General features: G+C 41.6%; 1 protein-coding gene across 3 annotated transcripts in view; it reads right to left on the bottom strand.

The window, feature by feature from the left end:
- LOC128656711 (amine sulfotransferase) overlaps positions 1 to 19,197 on the bottom strand; it is a 130,259-nt gene that overhangs the window by 2,094 nt on the left and 108,968 nt on the right. For all 3 annotated transcript variants that reach the window (XM_053710815.1, XM_053710814.1, XM_053710816.1), the window contains one exon: positions 6,020 to 6,200. In XM_053710815.1, coding sequence (XP_053566790.1) covers positions 6,020 to 6,200 — 181 coding nt within the window. The remainder of the gene's footprint in view (positions 1 to 6,019; positions 6,201 to 19,197) is intronic.

Here is a 19,197-nt window from a genome sequence, read left to right as displayed (position 1 = left end):
GTTCCCGCTCATGCCTCAAGTGGAGAAAGAGCTCATGCGCATGAAGTCTATGGGGGTTATTGAAGAGGTTGTTGAAGCAACTGATTGGTGTGCCCCCATTGTTCCAGTTGCAAAGAAAAACGGAAAGGTGCGCATCTGTGTGGACCTGAAAAGGTTGAATGAGGCAGTGAAGAGGGAGAGATTTGTGCTGCCGACACTGGAAGATATAGCCCCGAAGTTGGCTGGGGCGAAGTTCTTTTCCACATTAGACGCTTCTAGCGGCTTTTGGCAGATCCCCCTGGATCCAAAGTGCCGCAAACTGACTACCTTTATCACTCCGGTAGGTCGGTTCTGTTTCTGCAGACTTCCCTTTGGGATATCCTCCGCTCCTGAGATCTTTCAGAGGGAAATGAGTTCTCTCCTGAGTGGCCACGTGGGCACAGCAGTCGTCATGGACGACATTCTAGTGTATGGGTCTACAGTGGAGGAGCATGATCAGCGTTTGAGTTGTGTGCTGCAGGCTATCAAAGAGTCTGGGCTGAAGCTGAATAAAGAAAAATGTCATTTTAGGAAAACTGAATTATGCTACTTTGGGCATATCATCAACGGGGATGGCATCAAGCCGGACCCCGAGAAAATTCGGGCTATCGAACAGATGAAAAGCCCTTCTGATGTACATGAGCTGAGACAGATATTGGGCCTAGTAAATTACGTGGGCAAGTTTCTTCCAGATTTATCTACAGTTTTGCACCCTATCACAGAGTTGCTTAAGAAAGATGTTGCCTGGGTCTGGGGACCCTCACAAGAAAAAGCGTTCCTGCATGCTAAGTCCCTGCTGGGGTCTGCCCCAGTGCTGGGGTTCTACGACCCTTCAAAAAAGACTGTGGTTAGTGCTGATGCAAGCAGTTATGGGTTGGGGGCTGCACTCCTGCAGCTGAATGACAACAAACTACAGCCCATCGCCTACTGTTCCCGCACACTGACGGCTGCGGAGTCAAAATATGCTCAAATTGAGAAAGAGTGCCTGGCTGCAGTTTGGGCCTGTGAGCGCTTTCAGCGTTATCTAGTGGGTTTGGAGAAATTTAGTCTGGAAACTGACCACAAACCGCTAGTCCCTCTTATCAATTCTTATGACATCGACAAAACACCCTTGAGATGCCAGAGACTTTTAATGAGACTGCTCAGGTTCAATGTTCAGGCAGTGCATGTGCCGGGGAAGCAGCTGGTTGTGGCAGATACACTGTCCAGGCTCCCGCTGGCTGCTGCTGAAGAATCCTCTACAGAATCGGATGTAAAAGTGTATGTTGATTCAGTCCTGGCCTCTAAGTCCATTTCTTCAAGGAAACTGGAAGAGATAAAGAAAGAGACATATTTGGACACAGATCTGCAAGAAGTTATAAGGTACATAAGAGATGGCTGGCCCGAGAGCCGGGCAGCCTGGATGTCTTTAAATGCTTACCAGCCAGAGAGGTCGCAGCTCACGGAGCTGGAGGGGTTGGTGCTGTTCCAAGACCGTATTGTAATTCCTGTCAGCATGAGGAAGGAGATGTTAAACAGGATTCATGATGGCCACTTAGGCATTACAAAGTGCAGAGAAAGAGCAGCTACAGCTGTGTGGTGGCCTGGGATCAGCTCCGACATTGCAAATCACGTGTCTAAATGTGCCTTTTGCCGGGAACGCCGGCCTACTCAGAGAAGGGAGCCCTTAATGTCTACTCCGCTGCCTGCGGGGCCGTGGCAGAAAATAGCTGCTGATTTGTGCGAACTGCACGGGAAAAAGTTTCTTGTTGTTATCGACTACTATTCCAGGTATTTGGAAATAGCACCCCTGAATGATATCACAAGTCAGGCCGTTATCATTCGCCTGAAGAGCTTGTTCGCCCGCTGGGGCATTCCAATGGAGCTGGTGAGTGATAATGGCATGCAGTTCGCTTCTACAGAGTTCAGTGCCTTCAGCAGAGAATATGATTTTGTACATTCCACGTCAAGTCCACATTATCCGCAGGCCAACGGAATGGCTGAAAGGGCAGTTCAAACAACAAAATTCATCCTAAAGCAATCTGAACCGTACCTAGCCCTCTTGTCATACAGGGCGACGCCCATTCAAGCCACCGGGTTTAGCCCGGCACAGCTGATGCTAGGACGCCAGATTCGCACCACTTTACCCTCAGTGGGTGTCTTCAAGCCGCCTGGCCCTGTTCCTCGGGACGAAGTCCTTAGGAGGGATGAAGAGGCCAAAAAGGGTTATCGTTTCTTCTACGACAGGAGACATTCTGTCAGGCCTTTACAGGAACTGAAAGCGGGCCAAAGTGTCAGAATTAAACTGGATGATGAGAAGAAATGGAAGACGCCTGCTACGGTAGTGGGCCGCTCTCCAGAACCAAGGTCTTACACAGTCCTTACAGAGGGAGGGACGGTTACACGCCGTAACCGAAGACATCTTCAGTCTGTACCTGAGAGTCTGGAACCGGATACCTCAGTACCACCGCCGGTGGGATCTCCTGTTCTAAGAGAGGTGCCTTCCCCTCAGCAAGATCATAGCGGGGATATATCTTTGCCTCCAGCAGACTCTTGTTCACCATCTTCTGTATCAGAGGACAATTCATGCAAAGTTACATCAAGCGGAAGAGTGGTGAGGCTTCCGGCCCGATACAGGGACTGACTTTAGCTAGAACAGTGACCGGAAGTATGGGCAGAATAATCCCATGGTCACTGTGGACTAGGGTAGTCTACCCCGATGTCCAAGTCAGGATGTAATTTGTTTGTTCATGTTTTCTAATCTATCTGTTTTTTATAATGTTCTAAAACAAAATGTTGTGTATACCCTGTTGGTGTACCTTGTTGTTTAATATATGTGAATGTATGCTTTGCCTTTGAAAAAGGGGAAGATGTGATGATAGCAGGATGTGATGTCACTAGCTGGTGGGCGGGGCTTAGGTCCGGTGTCTGTGTCGCAGTTAGTTTAGTACAATCAACCTGTCTGGATGTGTATTGCTATGCTCTGTAATAAAATAGAGTTGTACTATCATTGCTGTGTCCTGCATATGTCCTGCATCTCATGACATTGTTTAAAATGGTATTCTCTATCTGAATAAATAAAGAAAAAAATTGGGTTTAATGTCCCTTTAAACTTAGTTATAACATTTACTGAACTGATGCGTTTATGCAGCCACTGAGTATGGTGGAGGCGCTCCAGCCAGTCTAGACGGGCGAAACAAGCAAGTTTTTTAAAGGTATTTTACACCAAAAGCAAGGAAGATAAATAATGAATGTATATTTCAAAGTTGTTTTATTTTCTGAAATTTTCTTACATATAGGAACACATTTATCATGTTCGGGTGGACATGATCCGCTGTAGCATTCGCAGCATCATAAATCGGCCCCTTAGAGTCTAATGTTCTTTTACTTTAAAATATTCTTATATATAAAATGTGTGTGCTCATCTAAAATCTAAATTTTAGAGCAGTTTGTGTATTTATATATATTCTCTTGTCGCTATAATATTATCTTTATTTCCATATTTTTCGGCTCCCAAGATAAGAAAAATAAATGTCATGGTCATTGCAGCCATATATAATGATTTGTTAATAGGGTTTTTAGACACTATCACCTAGACTACAAGTTGTGCGGTACGGCTATACCACTGAAAAACTGGCCTTTGCGAGCAGATTATTCAGCTCACCCATATAACAAGTCGCAGCAGTATGGCTATACCGCTAGCGTTTTAGACTATACGACAACGATCCATTCCGCACTCAAAAAATGGCTTTTGAATGTGGAATATTCAGCTCACCCGTATTACAGGTTGTGTGGTCCGGCTATTCCACTAGCGTTATAGCGTATAACGCCACGATCCATTCCGCTATCAAAGGCCAGTAGTTATGGATTTTGTGAAACAAAAATGTTTCACAAAACTCATAACAAAAATGTTACAAAGTACACCAACACCCGTAAATTACCTATTAACCCAAAAACCGCCATACCCCAGCATCGCAAATACTAACTTGTAATCCACCGCCCACCCACATTGACAACACTAAAAAAAAAACATTAACCCCTAAACTGCCATCCCCCTGCATCGCAAATACTATAATAAACCAATTAACCCCTAATCCGCTGCCCACCTACACCGCCAACACTAAATAAACCTATTAACTCCTAAACCGCCAAACAACCACATTGTGACAAACTAAATTAAACTATAAACCCTAAACCTAACACTCACTAACTTTAAATTAAACTTACAATATAACTACCTTCAAATAAATAAAAACTTACCTGTGAAATAAAAAAAACCTAAGCTTAAACTATTTCAAAAAATAATATATACCAAAAATAAAAAACCTAAATTACAAAATAAAAAAATCCTAACACTACTAAAAAAACAAAAAACCTAACATTACAAAAAATAACAAAATCTAAAATCATGAAAAATAAAAAAATCTAAGATTCCAAAAAATAATAAACGAAATGATCCAAAATAAAAAAATTAAACCTAATCTAATACCCCTATAAAAACAAAAACACCCCCTAATCTAAAAATAAACTACCAATATCCCTTAAAGGGGCCTTTTGTAGGGCATTGCCCTAAAGTTTAACAGCTCTTTTACTTTAAAATAAACCAATTACCCCCTAACAGTAAAACATCCCACCCACCCCCCAAAATAAAAAAGACCTAACTCTAAAAAAAAACCTAAGCTACCCATTGCCCTTAATGGGGCATTTGTATAGCGCTGCGAAATCTGTTGGTGCTCTACAAATAACCAATAATATCAATTGCCCTTAGAAGGGCAATCATCTCTTTAGTGCCCATTAAAAAATAAAAAAAGCCCTAATCTAAAAAAAAAAACCACCAAAAAAACCTAACACTAACCCCGACAAAGGTACTCATCACTCCTGAAGTCTGGCGGTGAAGGTCTTCCAAGCGGATCCATCTTCACCCAGCGTGGGGCCATATTCTTTCTTCATCCCGGTGGCGCAGAGCTGGTACGACGGCCATGCAGACATCCAGCGTTGAGGGTCCTCTTCATGCGATCGTCCGCCGCACACTGAAGATTGAATGCAAGGTACCCGTTTTATATTGGGGTACCTTGCATTCCTATTGGCTGAAAAATTCAAATTAGCCAATAGGATGAGAGCAACTTAAATCCTATTGGCTGTTCATATCAGCCAATAGGAATGCAAGGTACCCCAACCCTCTCTGCATCAGTACCTCTGCAAGTCTATTTCTGCACTGCCTCACTTTTAGCAAGATCGGGCAGAGAGAGGCCCCAGACAGCAGCGTCTTGTCCTTATGGACTTAACGACCAGCGTCGTACAGGGTACGGTGCTGGTCATTAAGGGGTTAACGTTGCATGTTCTATTTGAATCATGAAAGAAAAATATCCATTTAATGTCAAAGGAGGCAACATTTTTTTTTTTTTTTTTAAATTATAAAGGAGACATTCTAGCGTAAAGATAACATGGTGTATTTCATTACATCATTTTATTTTTCAAACAAATTACATTTTTACAACGTGTTTAACCTCTAAAGCCATTGCAGGCAGTCCCCAGGTTACGAACAAGATACGTTCTGTAGGTTTGTTCTTGAGCTGAATTTGTATGTAAGTTGGAACAGGCACTTTTTTTAGGCAAAACTCTATCCAAACATTTTTTTAGTTTTCGATAGCATAGGGAATAGTTTGTTTTGCGATCTGTGCCCCTGTTCAGAAAATTCCACAGCACTTTCTGTCCTTGTAACAATTGGATTTTGAGTATTTTGGGTTATCCTGGAAAGAAGGGTTGGCGATAATACTCTATTTTCTCTGTTGGTAAGTATAAGTTGTACTTAAATCAGATGTCTGTTGCCCGCGGACTGCCTGTACAATAAATAAATAATGGCTACCTAGCTTTCTTTAGCAAAGACTGATGTGATTACTATTTTGACAATGACTTTACAATGTAGTTCTACAATTACATGTTTGTCTTTTAAATGTTTTAAAATTCCCCTGCAATAATGTGGCTTGTAAAATAAAAATCACATGTGAATTAATGAACGTACCTTTGCGAAGAAAATCGCCTTTGGTGTGGTCTAAGAGATCATCTGTTACAAATGTATAATTGGCAAGTGGGTCACGTTTCATGTTTTTGAATGTTGCTTTTTCCACTACAGTATTCACTGCTTCCTCATCAAGTTCTATCTCCACAAATTTGCAGATTTTCAGCACAGCAGATCGTAGATCCTTAAAACACAGAAAAACATTTAACCTTGCATAAGTAAGTTCTCTATAAAAAGGTATATATATATATATATATATATATATATATATATATATATAGTATCTCACAAAAGTGAGTACACCCCTCACATTTTTGTAAATATTTTATTATATCTTTTCCTTTGAGAACACTGAAGAAATGACATACAGCGGTTTCACAGGACAGGTTCCACTCAGAACAGGCCTCGCCATGGTCGATCAAAGAAGTTAAGTGCACGTGCTCAGCATCATATCCAGAGGTTGTCTTTGGGAAATAGACATATGAGTGCTGCCAGCATTGCCGCAGAGGTTGAAGGGGTGGGGGGTCAGCCAGTCAGTGCTCAGACCTCACGCTGCACACTGCATCAAATTGGTCTGCATGGCTGTCGTCTCAGAAGGAAGCCTTTTCTAAGGATGATGCACAAGAAGCCTGTAAACAGTTTGCTGAAGACAAGCAGACTAAGGGCATGGATTACTGGAACCATGACCTGTGGTCCAATGAGACCAAGATAAACTTATTTGCTTCAAATGGTGTCAAGCATGTGTGGCGGCAACCAGGTGAGGAGTACAAAGACAAGTGTGTCTTGCCTAGAGTCAAGCATGGTGGTGGGAGTGTCATGGTCTGGGCCTGCATGAGTGCTGCCGGCACTGGGGAGCTACAGTTCATTGAGGGAACCATGAATGCCAACATGTACTGTGACATACTTAAGCAGCACATTATCCCCTCCCTTCGGGCACTGAGCTGCAGGGCAGTATTCCAACATGATAAGACCCAAAACACACCTCCAAGACAACCACTGCCTTGCTAAAGAAGCTGAGGGTAAAGGTGATGTACTGACCAAGCATGTCTCCAGACCTAAACCCTATTGAGCATCTGTGGGGCATCCTCAAATGGAAGGTGGGGGAGCGCAAGGTCTCTAACATCCACCATCTCCGTGATGTTGTCATGGAGGAGTGGAAGAGGACTCCAGTGGCAACCTGTGAAGCTCTGGTGAACTTCATGCCCAAGAGGATTAAGGCAGTGCTGGAAAATAATGGTGGCCACACAAAAAATTGACACTTTGGGCCCAATTTGGACATTTCCACTTAGTGGTTTACTCACTTTTGTTGCCAACGGTTTAGACATTAATGGCTGTGTGTTGAGTTATTTTGAGGGGACAGCAAATTTACACTGTTATACAGACTGTACACTCACTACTTTACATTGTAGCAAAGTGTAATTTCTTCAGTGTTGTCACAGGAAAAGATATAATAAAATATTTACAAAAATGTGAGGGGTGTACTCACTTTTGTGAGATACTGTATATTCAACAGTTATGGGCTAGACTGCAAGGGGAGTGCTATTTAACGTGCATCCGTAAGGGGACACATTTTCCCATTTATACCCTTAGCTTTCAGGAGATATGTGATATTGGAGTTTTGGAATCTCTGGAAGAAGGTGGGGAAAAGGATAAGCACAAGTGTGTCAGGACTCCCTCTCTCCGGGAAAAGTCTACCTTTTACCCTATACACTGTAGAGGGAACCTTCTCGAGAAATTAAAAAAAAGGGTGAAGGAGGATCTCACTCGACTTTACTACAAGTCTGTTAGGGGCAAAAACAGCAACATCACCAATAAACAGAAGAGGGTGCTAAATAGGTTGAGTAAGAATAATGATATTGTCATCAGGGCCGCGGACAAGGGTGGGACCATTGTCCTACTAAACAGAAGTGAGTTCATAGCAGAGGCTGAGAGACAGCTGTGTATTTCTGAGGACTACACCAGGTTGCCTGGGGATCCTACGCGAGCCTACCAAAAACAATTGGCCTCCCTTGTAGATGATGGGGTGGAATCTGGTTTTATTGATCCGGATACAAAGAACTATCTACTTGTATCTAATCCCACTATTGCTACTTTTAATTATCTACCCAAACTCCATAAATCGGTAGAAAATGTACAGGGGAGGCCAATTGTAAGCGGTATTGGCTCCGTATTGGAGCACTTGTCCGAGTGGCTGGACAATATTTTGCAGCCCATAGTGAGCACACTGTGGAGCCATTTGGCGGATACCAAGCATGTGATAAATCTGCTTAGTGGTATCATTTGGAGATCGAACTACAGGTGGCTTACTGTGGATGTGAAATCCCTATATACCTCTATACCGCATGCCAAAGGCCTGGAAGCTATACGTTTTTTTATGGATAGACACTATGGTGGGGACTTTGACTTTGTGGATTATGTGGTGGAAGTCACCAGATTCCTCCTTACACATAATTATTTCGAATTTGGGGGGAGTTACTTTCTCCAGAGGCGTGGGACAGCGATGGGGGCCAAATTTGCCCCCTCCTATGCCAACCTGTTCATGGGTTGGTGGACAATGTCCCACGTCTTTGGGGAGAGGAATCCCCACAGAGAGGAAATTGTTTGGTATGGAGGTTTCATTGACGACCTGCTCTTTATCTGGGAAGGGTCAGATATACACCTGACTGATTTCATTGAGAATCTGGATAACAACACTATGCGTATTGGCTTCACCTCAGAGGTGCAAACATCAAGAGTAAACTTTCTAGACATCACACTTGAAGATGTATTAGGTCAAGTGGTAAGGACGGAGGTTTACCGCAAGCCAATTGCAGGGAATTCACTCCTCCACGCATCTAGCTGCCATCCACGAAGAGTATTTGGGGGTGTGGCCAAGAGCCAATTCATCTGCTTAAAAATAAACTGTACTGTTTTGTCTGTGTATGAAAAGCAGGTGGATGATTTGGCACTGAGACTCAAAGAAATAGGCTACAGTCCCCAAACTATTGTCTCAGCTAGAAAAGCTGTTGAAAGAATCCACAGAGAAAAGTTACTAAGCCAGAATAAGATCAACCAGAAAGGACTAAATTGAACCGAGAATTCTAACACTAAGGTCACCTTTATCACCAAATACTCAAGACAGTATGGTGAAATTTGCCAAATTGTAGACAAACATTTTAAACTCCTGGCAGCAAATGATGGTTTGATTGATGCGGTTGACCAAGGAGTTAGGTTTGCCTATAAAAAAGAACAGAACAATTGGAAATATTGTAGCTCCAACCAGGATTAGGTCTGAAAGTCCCATTACTTCTTTATGGCTCAGATGTGTAGGCATGTTTAGATGCCATTTTCACACCTGTGTGGCATGTGAGAAGGTGACCGTAGGAGACTCCTTCAGGTCGTCTGTAACAGGAGAGATCTTTAGGATCAAATACTGCTTGAACTGCAGACAAACTTATATCATATACGTCATTACTTGCAAGGAGTGTTCCCTTCAGTACGTAGGGCTTACGACTAGGGAAGCTAGAACACGTATTAAGGAACACATGTCTGACATCAGAATAGGTACATTATCAACACCTCTAGTTAGACATTTTACTGATGTACACCATAAGAGTTTATGGTCCTTTACATGGACTATTATTGACAAGGTACTCCCCAAGAAAGGGGGATAGAACACATAAATTGGAGGAGAGAGAGGCATTCTGGATTTTCAAGTTGAGAACTAGAACTCCAGAAGGCCTCAATTCTGAATTTGAGGTGATCAATTTTTGGTCAGTGTAAAGCTTATTTTTCTGTAGTATTGGATTTATGCTTGAAAATAGGCCTGAGGATCCATAATGTGTGGGGAGTGGTGGTCCTAGGTAACATGGTAAATGACACTTCTTGTAACATTTGAAGCAACTATTCCACTCCACCACAACATATTAGCTGTCCTGACCATTTTGATCTCCCTTGTATGTATGATCCCAGCCAAACTTGCTGACATAAGGAAACGCTTTAATGGATCAACATAGCGATTCACTCTTTAGCATGAGTTGTTGCCAACCAATTGGATTAGTGGAACTTATGGTGTGGTGGTTGTTACTCTGTATTCATTCCCCGACACTAATCGTTGGTCTTCTATTTTGACACACTCTGTGCTTAGGCTCCAGATTTAGTTATCTGTTTGTTTAACCAGGAGCTGATCATTTATCCATCTATATATGTACATATCCCTTGGTCCCTTTTCTATCTTTTCACTTTCCAATCTTTTTATTTTAGCTCACTAACCTTCCCTTATAAAAGGTATCTTGTAACTTAATGTCTAATAGTACCATGACTTTAACTATTATGCTTTGAATCCGGAGGTAACTGGTTCATTAGGAGTGATTTTCTCATATGTATACTGAAGCTCTTTAGTACCGTTAATACTGTGCCTCTATGTGATAATCTTCACCGAAATGATATTGTGTCAGGTCTTGTAATTTTGACATTCTGTTTATTTAGTTACAGTGGTTACAGGATAAGGCTATTGTTTACGGAGTTCAAGTGGGCGTGTGCTGTCTTTACACTAGATTGGTCACATCGATAAGGGGGTGTGAATGCCCGGCGACCAATCACAGTGTGAGTTAGAGTTTTTAAACACAGTAAGATGAAATGTTTTTTAATGTGGCTATGAGTAAGGCTTACGCTGAATCGTGTCAGCCATAGTATCTGCTAGCTCTCAAGATTTTTGTGTCTCTGTATTTTACCCGAGGGTATTCACCCTCCAACACTGCGTTTGTATTCTGTTTTGGATTTCCTATCCATTAAATTCAATAACCAGCAACCGCTCTGTGCTTCTCATTAATTTTTCCTGTTTAGTGCTGGAAAATAATGGTGGCCACACAACATATTGACACTTTGCGCCCAATTTGGACATTTCCCCTTAGGGGTGTACTCACTTTTGTTGCCAACAGTTTAGACATTAATGGCTGTGTGTTGAGTTATTTTGAGGGGACAGCAAATTTACACTTTTATACAGACTGTACACTCACTACTTTACATTGTAGCAAAGTGTCATTTCTTCAGTGTTGTCACATGAAAAGTTATAATAAAATATTTACAAAAATGTGAGGGGTGTATTCACTTTTGTGAGATACTGTATATTCAACAGTTATGGGCTACACTGCAAGGGGAGCGCTATTTAATGTGCACCCGTAAGGGGACACATTTTCCCATTTATAATTGCACGTTAACTAACCAGCCACTTGTAATGTAGCTCACGGGAGCACTTTACTCTTATCACAATTAACCAGTGGCGCAGGACCTGGCTGATAATATCCCTCCGCACTGTGAGTCCGGTCCCCACTTTAAAGGTAAAACTGAAGATCGTACCCGGGCACAGTGCACCAGTAGATTAGACTCTAGTATGAGTCTGGAGTGCATCTGTTATTGGATACTTTGGGAGCTCCTTGGAGGGATTATTTTTTCTCTCTCTGGGTCATGTGTATCTCTCCATGGTAACGTGAGTCACATGATACTATACACCACCGAACTGTAAGACTAAAACATCACCTCAGTACACAGACAGAACACAGCTGGATTGGAAGGTAACAAATGTTGTGATCATGATGACAAGGGGGGATAGGGGGGCAGCAGAATTTTTAATACCTAGGGCAGCACAAAACCTACAGTAAATACGCCACTGCTAAAGGTTTAAAGTAGGAATATAGAATGTCTATGTGACACTGCCTTATGGCAAGAACATTTACCATAGTATTAGTGTTGCTAATTACTTATTTTCAGCAGAAGGGCATCATCTTTTTTCTCCATTATTTAGATAACGTTCGGTCTATAGAAGAGTGTTTTTATCAGAAGACTGCCTTCCTACACCTTAATACCAAAAGTTTACACTCCAAATGATACAGCACAGAGTAGAATCAGTTTCAGTGCTCGTGAAGACCTGGGGTAGCTGCCTTAATCCCCAATAGATAATCAATCATGCAAACGGTCCACAGCACTATAGTACAAAAGTTCACTTTTTGGAAACAAGATAAAATGAAAAAGTGACGTTTTGGGGTTCCCCTCCTTAATCATACATATTGTGCAGTCATTTCAAATAACTTTTAAAGGCATTTTGGTGCCAGATATTGCACTTCTAGATATCTACTGCCATCTATTGGATTATGGAGGTAACTGCAGCTATACATACATTATATCTCAAAGCCCTGCAGTATATATATTCAATTACTCTCTGTATTTGTTACTTTTATTATACAATATACAAAAAGGAATTAGCTCTACACTATTAGGATACACTCTAGATCAGCGGTTCCCAACCTGTGGTACGTGTACCCCTGGCGGACCGATTGGGGGTAAGCAAAAATATTGTTGGTAATGGAGGAAGATGCAGGGGGAGGGTCGGGGGGCACTCTTTATGGGTCATCAACTAATGACCATCATGGAAATGTGGAAGGAAGGAGCGCTCAGCTGGAAAGTGACAAGTGAAGTCCTGGCCTGGCATATAGGCAGATGGGAGCCCCTGCACCTGAAATATGTGGACCTAGTGTTGATGACTTCGGTCCACATATTAATGATCACCCTGTGTCACCAGACAGCTTAGCCTCCTGCTCAACCCACCCCAGTGCACAACATTTTGACTGAGTGTGCAGTTAGAAGCGGCATTGCAGCAGCATAGCTGCGTGGGCATGTGTGGTAGAGCCGTGGAGGTTGCGAGTCACACAGGCAAGGTGGGTCTACATCCCCAAATAAGTTATAGTCAGTGCCGGTACGTAAAGTACTGCTGCTAGTGCTTGCTTGATTCAGATTGCTTCACTTCAATTAAAAACGTCCATAGTGGCTGGGTGGTTAATATCGATCTGATCTCACAAATTTAAATATTTATTTTTATGATCATTACACTTTGACTCCCCCCCAGGGCCATGTTTAGAGGCAACCAGGCATCTGCCAGGGGCACCAGCCACACAGAAGGGCTCCTCCTGAGAATGAGATTTGAGCTTTAATCCTGTTGATACACATACAGTCGTATGCCATTCAGGTATAGCTTACCTCCCCTATAAAAAAGTGCTTCCTTTATTTTGAGGGATGGGTGGGGGTAATGAAGAGAGGGGTACTCATAAATGAAAAGCCTAATCAAGGGGTATGGGAGAGAAAAAAGGTTGGGAACCGCTGCTGTAGATAATAGAGGCTTATAATAAGAAACTCATACCACATTATAAAATACAGTTAGATCGCAATCTTTATTAAGGCCTTTAGGTCTAAGTGTTTCCAATCTATGTATCCATTGCACTTCTCTCTGTTTCAATAGCTTTTCCCTTTCCATTCCACTTCTTTGTGGCCCTACGTGGTCTATGACTTGCCACCTTTACTGACTGATTTGATGTCCCTTATCCAAATAGTGTGCTAATAGTGGGGCCTCCAGATTGCCACATCTAATATTTGACCTATGCTGGCTCAATCTATCCCTTATTTTTCTGGTGGTTTCACCTAAATAGATTAGAGAACATAGATAACGAATTTAGATTCACATGTAAAGAAATTATTGATGGTGTACTTTTTTCCATTGTGTGGATGGTAAAATGAATCACCTTTGATAATAGAGCTACAGTTCATGGAAGTGATCAGGATCGCTTCCAGCCGCTTTAAACCCCTAACAACGTACAGGGTACGTCGCTGGCCTGTCACTTTTTTACCTATATGTGTCTGTTCTGGTGTTTGCTTAGATCCTATATCGGTACTAACTAGATGATCCAATCTGTGCGCTGAGAGTGGAGGTACTTTAAATTCAGTGATGTCTACATGACAGTCTCATACAATATTCCACCTGGTAGGCCTATAGTCTCCAGTGTGGATTCAGTGTACACAAATATTTTTAAATTTTTGGATAAGGTACTTCAGCCAGAGGTTACTAAGATGTCCTCTTATATGAATGATACAAGGGATTTCCTTAATAAAGCAAGAAACCTAGATTTGAATTCTGAAAAATTCATCCTGTATACCATGGACATAAAGAGTCTGTATACAGCGATAAAACATGAAACAGGAATAGGCATCATATTTAAAAAGAACCTTTTGAGACTGGTACAATACTGAAATTATTTTCTATTTCAGGACACCTGGTATGTTCAAATAAAAGGTACAGCTATGGGGTCCAATGTCGCTCCATCATATGCCAATTTATTCATTAATGAATTTAAGGAGTGGGTCATCTATGAAGATAAGATCTTTAAAGAAATGGGCGCAGTGTGGTGGCGCTTCATAGAGGAATCCATATCATTTTTGGACACAATAATACACAAAAACGGACACACTCTTACATTTGATCTCCACACTAAGGGAACTGGCAGAAATACCGTGTTACACTACGATAGCTTTCACCCTAAGAAACTCAAATTCCCTTCCTAAAAGCCAGTTACTAAGGGTAAAAATAATAGTGAGTGAGGGGAGTAGAACTGACCTTAGACTCAAGGGGACATCCTAGGAGTCTGTTAGAACAAATAATAACAGAAATTGCAACAGGGGGTGTGACACAAAAGAAAAAGGAGGATATTAAATGTAAGGTGTTTGTTACACAATTAAGCCCACTTAGTCAGAAATTTCAGGGGATAGTGAACAAATATTGTAATATTCTACGAGACTGTCATGTAGACATCCCTGAATTTAAAGTACCTCCACTCTCAGCGCACAGAAGGGATCATCTAGTTAGTACCGATATAGGATCTAAGCGAAAACCAGGACACTTATAGGTAAAAAAGTGACAGGCAGTTACCTGTGCCTCAGTTGCATGAGCTGTAGCTCCATTATCAAAGATGATTCCTTTTACCATCCACACAATGGAAAAAAGTACACCATCAATAATTTCTTTACATGTGAATCTAAATTCGTTATCTATTTGATCGAATGCCCTTGTTCTCTAATCTATTTAGGTGAAACCAACAGACAATAAGGGATAGATTGAGCCAGCATAGGTCAAATATTAGAAGTGGCAATCTGGAGGCCCCACTATCAGCACACTTTTTGATAAGGGACATCAAATCAGTTATTTAAGGTGGCACGTCATAGACCACGTAGGGCCACAAAGAAATGGAATGGATAGGGAAAAGCTCTTGAAACAGAGAGAAGTGCAATGGATACATAGATTGGAAACACTTAGACCTAAAGGCCTTAATAAAGATTACGATCTAACTGTATTTTATAATGTGGTATGATTTTCTTATTATAAGCCTCTATTATCTAGAATGTATCTCAATAGCGTAGAGCTAATTCCTTTTTGTATATGCTTCCTTTTCGTATATGCTTACTATATTGTTTTTAATTATGTTTAAATAATTTTGAAAAAAAATTAACAGTTGGCAATAAAAGTAAAAAAAACAGAGTAATTGAATGTATATACGGCAGGGCTTTGAGACATTATCGGCTAGATTTAGAGTTTTGCGGCCAAAGGAGTGCGTTAGCTACGCGTGTTTTTTTCCCCCGCACCTTTTAAATAACGCTGGTATTGAGAGTTCTCTGAAGGGCTGCGTTAGGCTCCAAAAAGGGAGCGTACAGGCATATTTACCACCACTTCAACTCTCAATACCAGTGTTGCTTACGGTAGCGGCTAGCTGGAAAAACGTGCTCGTGCACGATATCCCCATAGGAAACAATGGGGCAGTTTGGGCTGAAAAAAAACCTAACACCTGCAAAAAAGCAGCGTTCAGCTCCTAATGCAGCCCCATTGTTTCCTATGGGGAAACACTTTCTAAGTCTGCACTTAACACCCTAACATGTACCCCGAGTCTAAACACCCCTAACCTTACACTTATTAACCCCTAATCTGCTGCCCCTGCTATCGCTGACCCCTGCATTTTATTATTAACCCCTAATCTGCCGTTCCGGACACCGCCGCAACCTACATTATACCTATGTACCCCTAATCTTCTGCCCCTAACATTGCCGACCCCTATATTATATTGATTAACCCCTAATCTGCCCCCCCCAACGTTGCCGCTACTTTACCTACACTTATTAACCCCTAATCTTCCGACCGGACCTCGCCGCCACTATAATAAATGTATTAACCCCTAAACCGCTGCACTCCCGCCTCGCAAACCCTATAATAAATAGTATTAACCCCTAATCTGCCCTCCCTAACATTGGCGACACCTAACTTCAAGTATTAACCCCTAATCTGCCGACCGGACCTCGCCGCTACTCTAATAAATGTATTAACCCCTAAAGCTAAGTCTAACCCTAACCCTAACACCCCCCTAAATACTTCAGCCAAGACTCTAAATACCGTTAGGAAGATCCCATTGAAAAGATAGGATACGCAATTGGCGTAAGGGGATCTGCGGTATGGAAAAGTCGCGGCTGGAAAGTGAGAGTTAGACCCTTTCCTGACTGACTCTAAATACCAGCGGGCGGTAAAAAGCAGCTTTAGGACCCCTTAACGCAGCCTTTGACGGCTAACACAGAACTTAAATCTAGGCGTATGTATGTATGTAAAGCTGCAGTTACCTCCATAATACAATAGATGGCAGTAGATATCTAGAAGTGGAATATCTGCAGTCAAAATGCTTTTAAAAGTTATTTGAAATGACTGCACAACATGTATGATTAAGGGGGGAACCCCGAAACATCACTTTTTCGTTTTTTCTTGTTTTAAACTTTTATACTATAGTGCTGTTGACCATTTGCATGATTGATTTAATACCAAAAGTAGGCATGGTACCTTCCAACTCAAAACATTGAAGAAAACATTTTATATCTGACCAAACTCTTACCATGCACCTCTCTGACAGCCAGAACATCGATGAAAACATTAGGGAAGAGGCATCAAAATTCCACACTGCTAAGCCAGCAGGATGGCAAATGCCTCAATTACACCAGTATTTTCTGCAACTCTGTCCTAAAAGATATTTTTTCCATCTCTACTTAAACAGCACCTAGAGTGACATCCACAGAGTCAAAATTCAGAAAAGGTCTTCAATTTACAGACTTATGTAGGTCAAAAACAATTTATATCTCACCTGATAAATTACATTTCTTTCATAGAAGCGAGAGTCCATGACCGGTTACATATGGGATATACATTCCTACTAGGAGGAGACAAAGTTTCCCAAACCTCAAAAGCCTATAAAAACCCTCCCACCTCACTCATACCTTAGTTTGATGTATAGCCAAGTGGTGAGGTGTTTAGAAGGAATACAAGCCAAAATGAGGAGCAGGAAAAATAAATGTGCTTAAATAAATAATTCAACCCCAAATGGGTGGGGCTCATGGACTCTCATCACCATGAAAGAAATTAATTTATCAGGTGAGATATAAATTACGTTTTCTTTCATTTAGGTGGCGAGAGTCCATGACCTGTTATGTATGGAATATTATACCCAATGGCCTCTAGTTATCAAGCCGTTAACCGCAAATACGCTGGAATTCCGCAGCATATATGTGGCGAGGCTGATTCACCGTAGTTTTCAAGCCCTACAGCCCGGCAAAAGTAGAATTCAGTGACGTAACATACGATCCACCGGACTCAGTCCGACACAGATCGTCGATGCTTACGTCACTACAGATGTTCCGAACGCAAGTTCGGCACAATCTGACTACTTTTGGTATTTATCAAATACCTACCAGGTACGCTTGCCACTATTCCGGGCCAGCGTACCTGGTTTTCAATCCGCCGCCCTGGAGGCGGTGGATCCATAGGAATCAATGGGAGTCTGACAGCATTGAGAGCTCATGTTCGCTGCTGCCCGATATCCCATTGATTTCTATGGGAAGTTTCTGCACCTAACACCCTAACATGTACCTCGAGTCTAAACACCCCTAATCTGCCCCCCCTACACCGCCGCCACCTACTTTATACTTATTAACCCCTAAACCTCCGCTCCCAGACCCCGCCGCCCCTATTTGACAGGTAAATTTGTCTTTATTTTAGCTAGGTAGCTATTAAATAGTTAATAACTATTTAATAACTATTGTACCTAGTTAAAATAAATACAAAGTTGCCTGTAAAATAAAAATAAACCCTAAAATAGCTATAATGTAACTATTAGTTATATTGTAGCTATCTTACGGCTAGATTTAGAGTTTTGTCGGTAACGACCCGCGTAGCTAACGCTGGCTTTTTTCTGGCCGCACCTTTTAAATACCTCTGGTATTGAAAGTTCACAGAATGGCTGCGTTAGGCTCCAAAAAGGGAGCGTACAGGCATATTTAACGCCACTGCAACTCTCGATACCAGAGTTGCTTACGGACGCGGCCAGCTTCAAAAACGTGCTCGTGCACGATTCCCCCATAGAAAACAATGGGGCTGTTTGAGCTGAAAAAAAACCTAACACCTGCAAAAAAGCCGCGTTCAGCTCCTAACGCAGCCCCATTGTTTGCTATGGGGAAACATTTCCTACGTCTGCACCTAACACTCTAACATGTACCCCGAGTCTAAGAACCCCTAACCTTACACTTATTAACCCCTAATCTGCCGCCCCCGCTATCGCTGACCCCTGCATATTATTATTAACCCCTAATCTGCCGCTCCATAAACCGCCGCTACTTACATTATCCCTATGTACCCCTAATCTGCTGCCCTAACATCGCCGACCCCTATATTATATTTATAAACCCCTAATCTGCCCCCCACAACGTCGCCTCCACCTGCCTACACTTATTAACCCCTAATCTGCTGAGCGGACCGCACCGCTATTATAATAAAGTTATTAACCCCTAATCCGCCTCACTAACCCTATAATAAATAGTATTAACCCCTAATCTGCCCTCCCTAACATCGCCGACACCTAACTTCAAACATTAAACCCTAATCTGCCGACTGGAGCTCACCGCTATTCTAATAAATGTATTAACCCCTAAAGCTAAGTCTAACCCTAACACTAACACCCCCCCTAAATTAAATATAATTTAAATCTAACGAAATTAATTAACTCTTATTAAATAAATTATTCCTATTTAAAGCTAAATACTTACCTGTAAAATAAATCCTAATATAGCTACAATATAAATTATAATTATATTATAGCTATTTTAGTATTTATATTTATTTTACAGGTAACTTTGTATTTATTTTAACCAGGTACAATAGCTATTAAATAGTTAAGAACTATTTAATAGCTAAAATAGTTAAAATAATTACAAAATTACCTGTAAAATAAATCCTAACCTAAGTTACAATTAAACCTAACACTAGACTATCAATAAATTAATTAAATACAATACCTACA

The sequence above is a fragment of the Bombina bombina genome, chromosome 4, assembly GCF_027579735.1.
Source record: "Bombina bombina isolate aBomBom1 chromosome 4, aBomBom1.pri, whole genome shotgun sequence".
NCBI lineage: Eukaryota > Metazoa > Chordata > Amphibia > Anura > Bombinatoridae > Bombina > Bombina bombina.
This window is presented reverse-complemented; position numbering and strand designations above follow the sequence as displayed.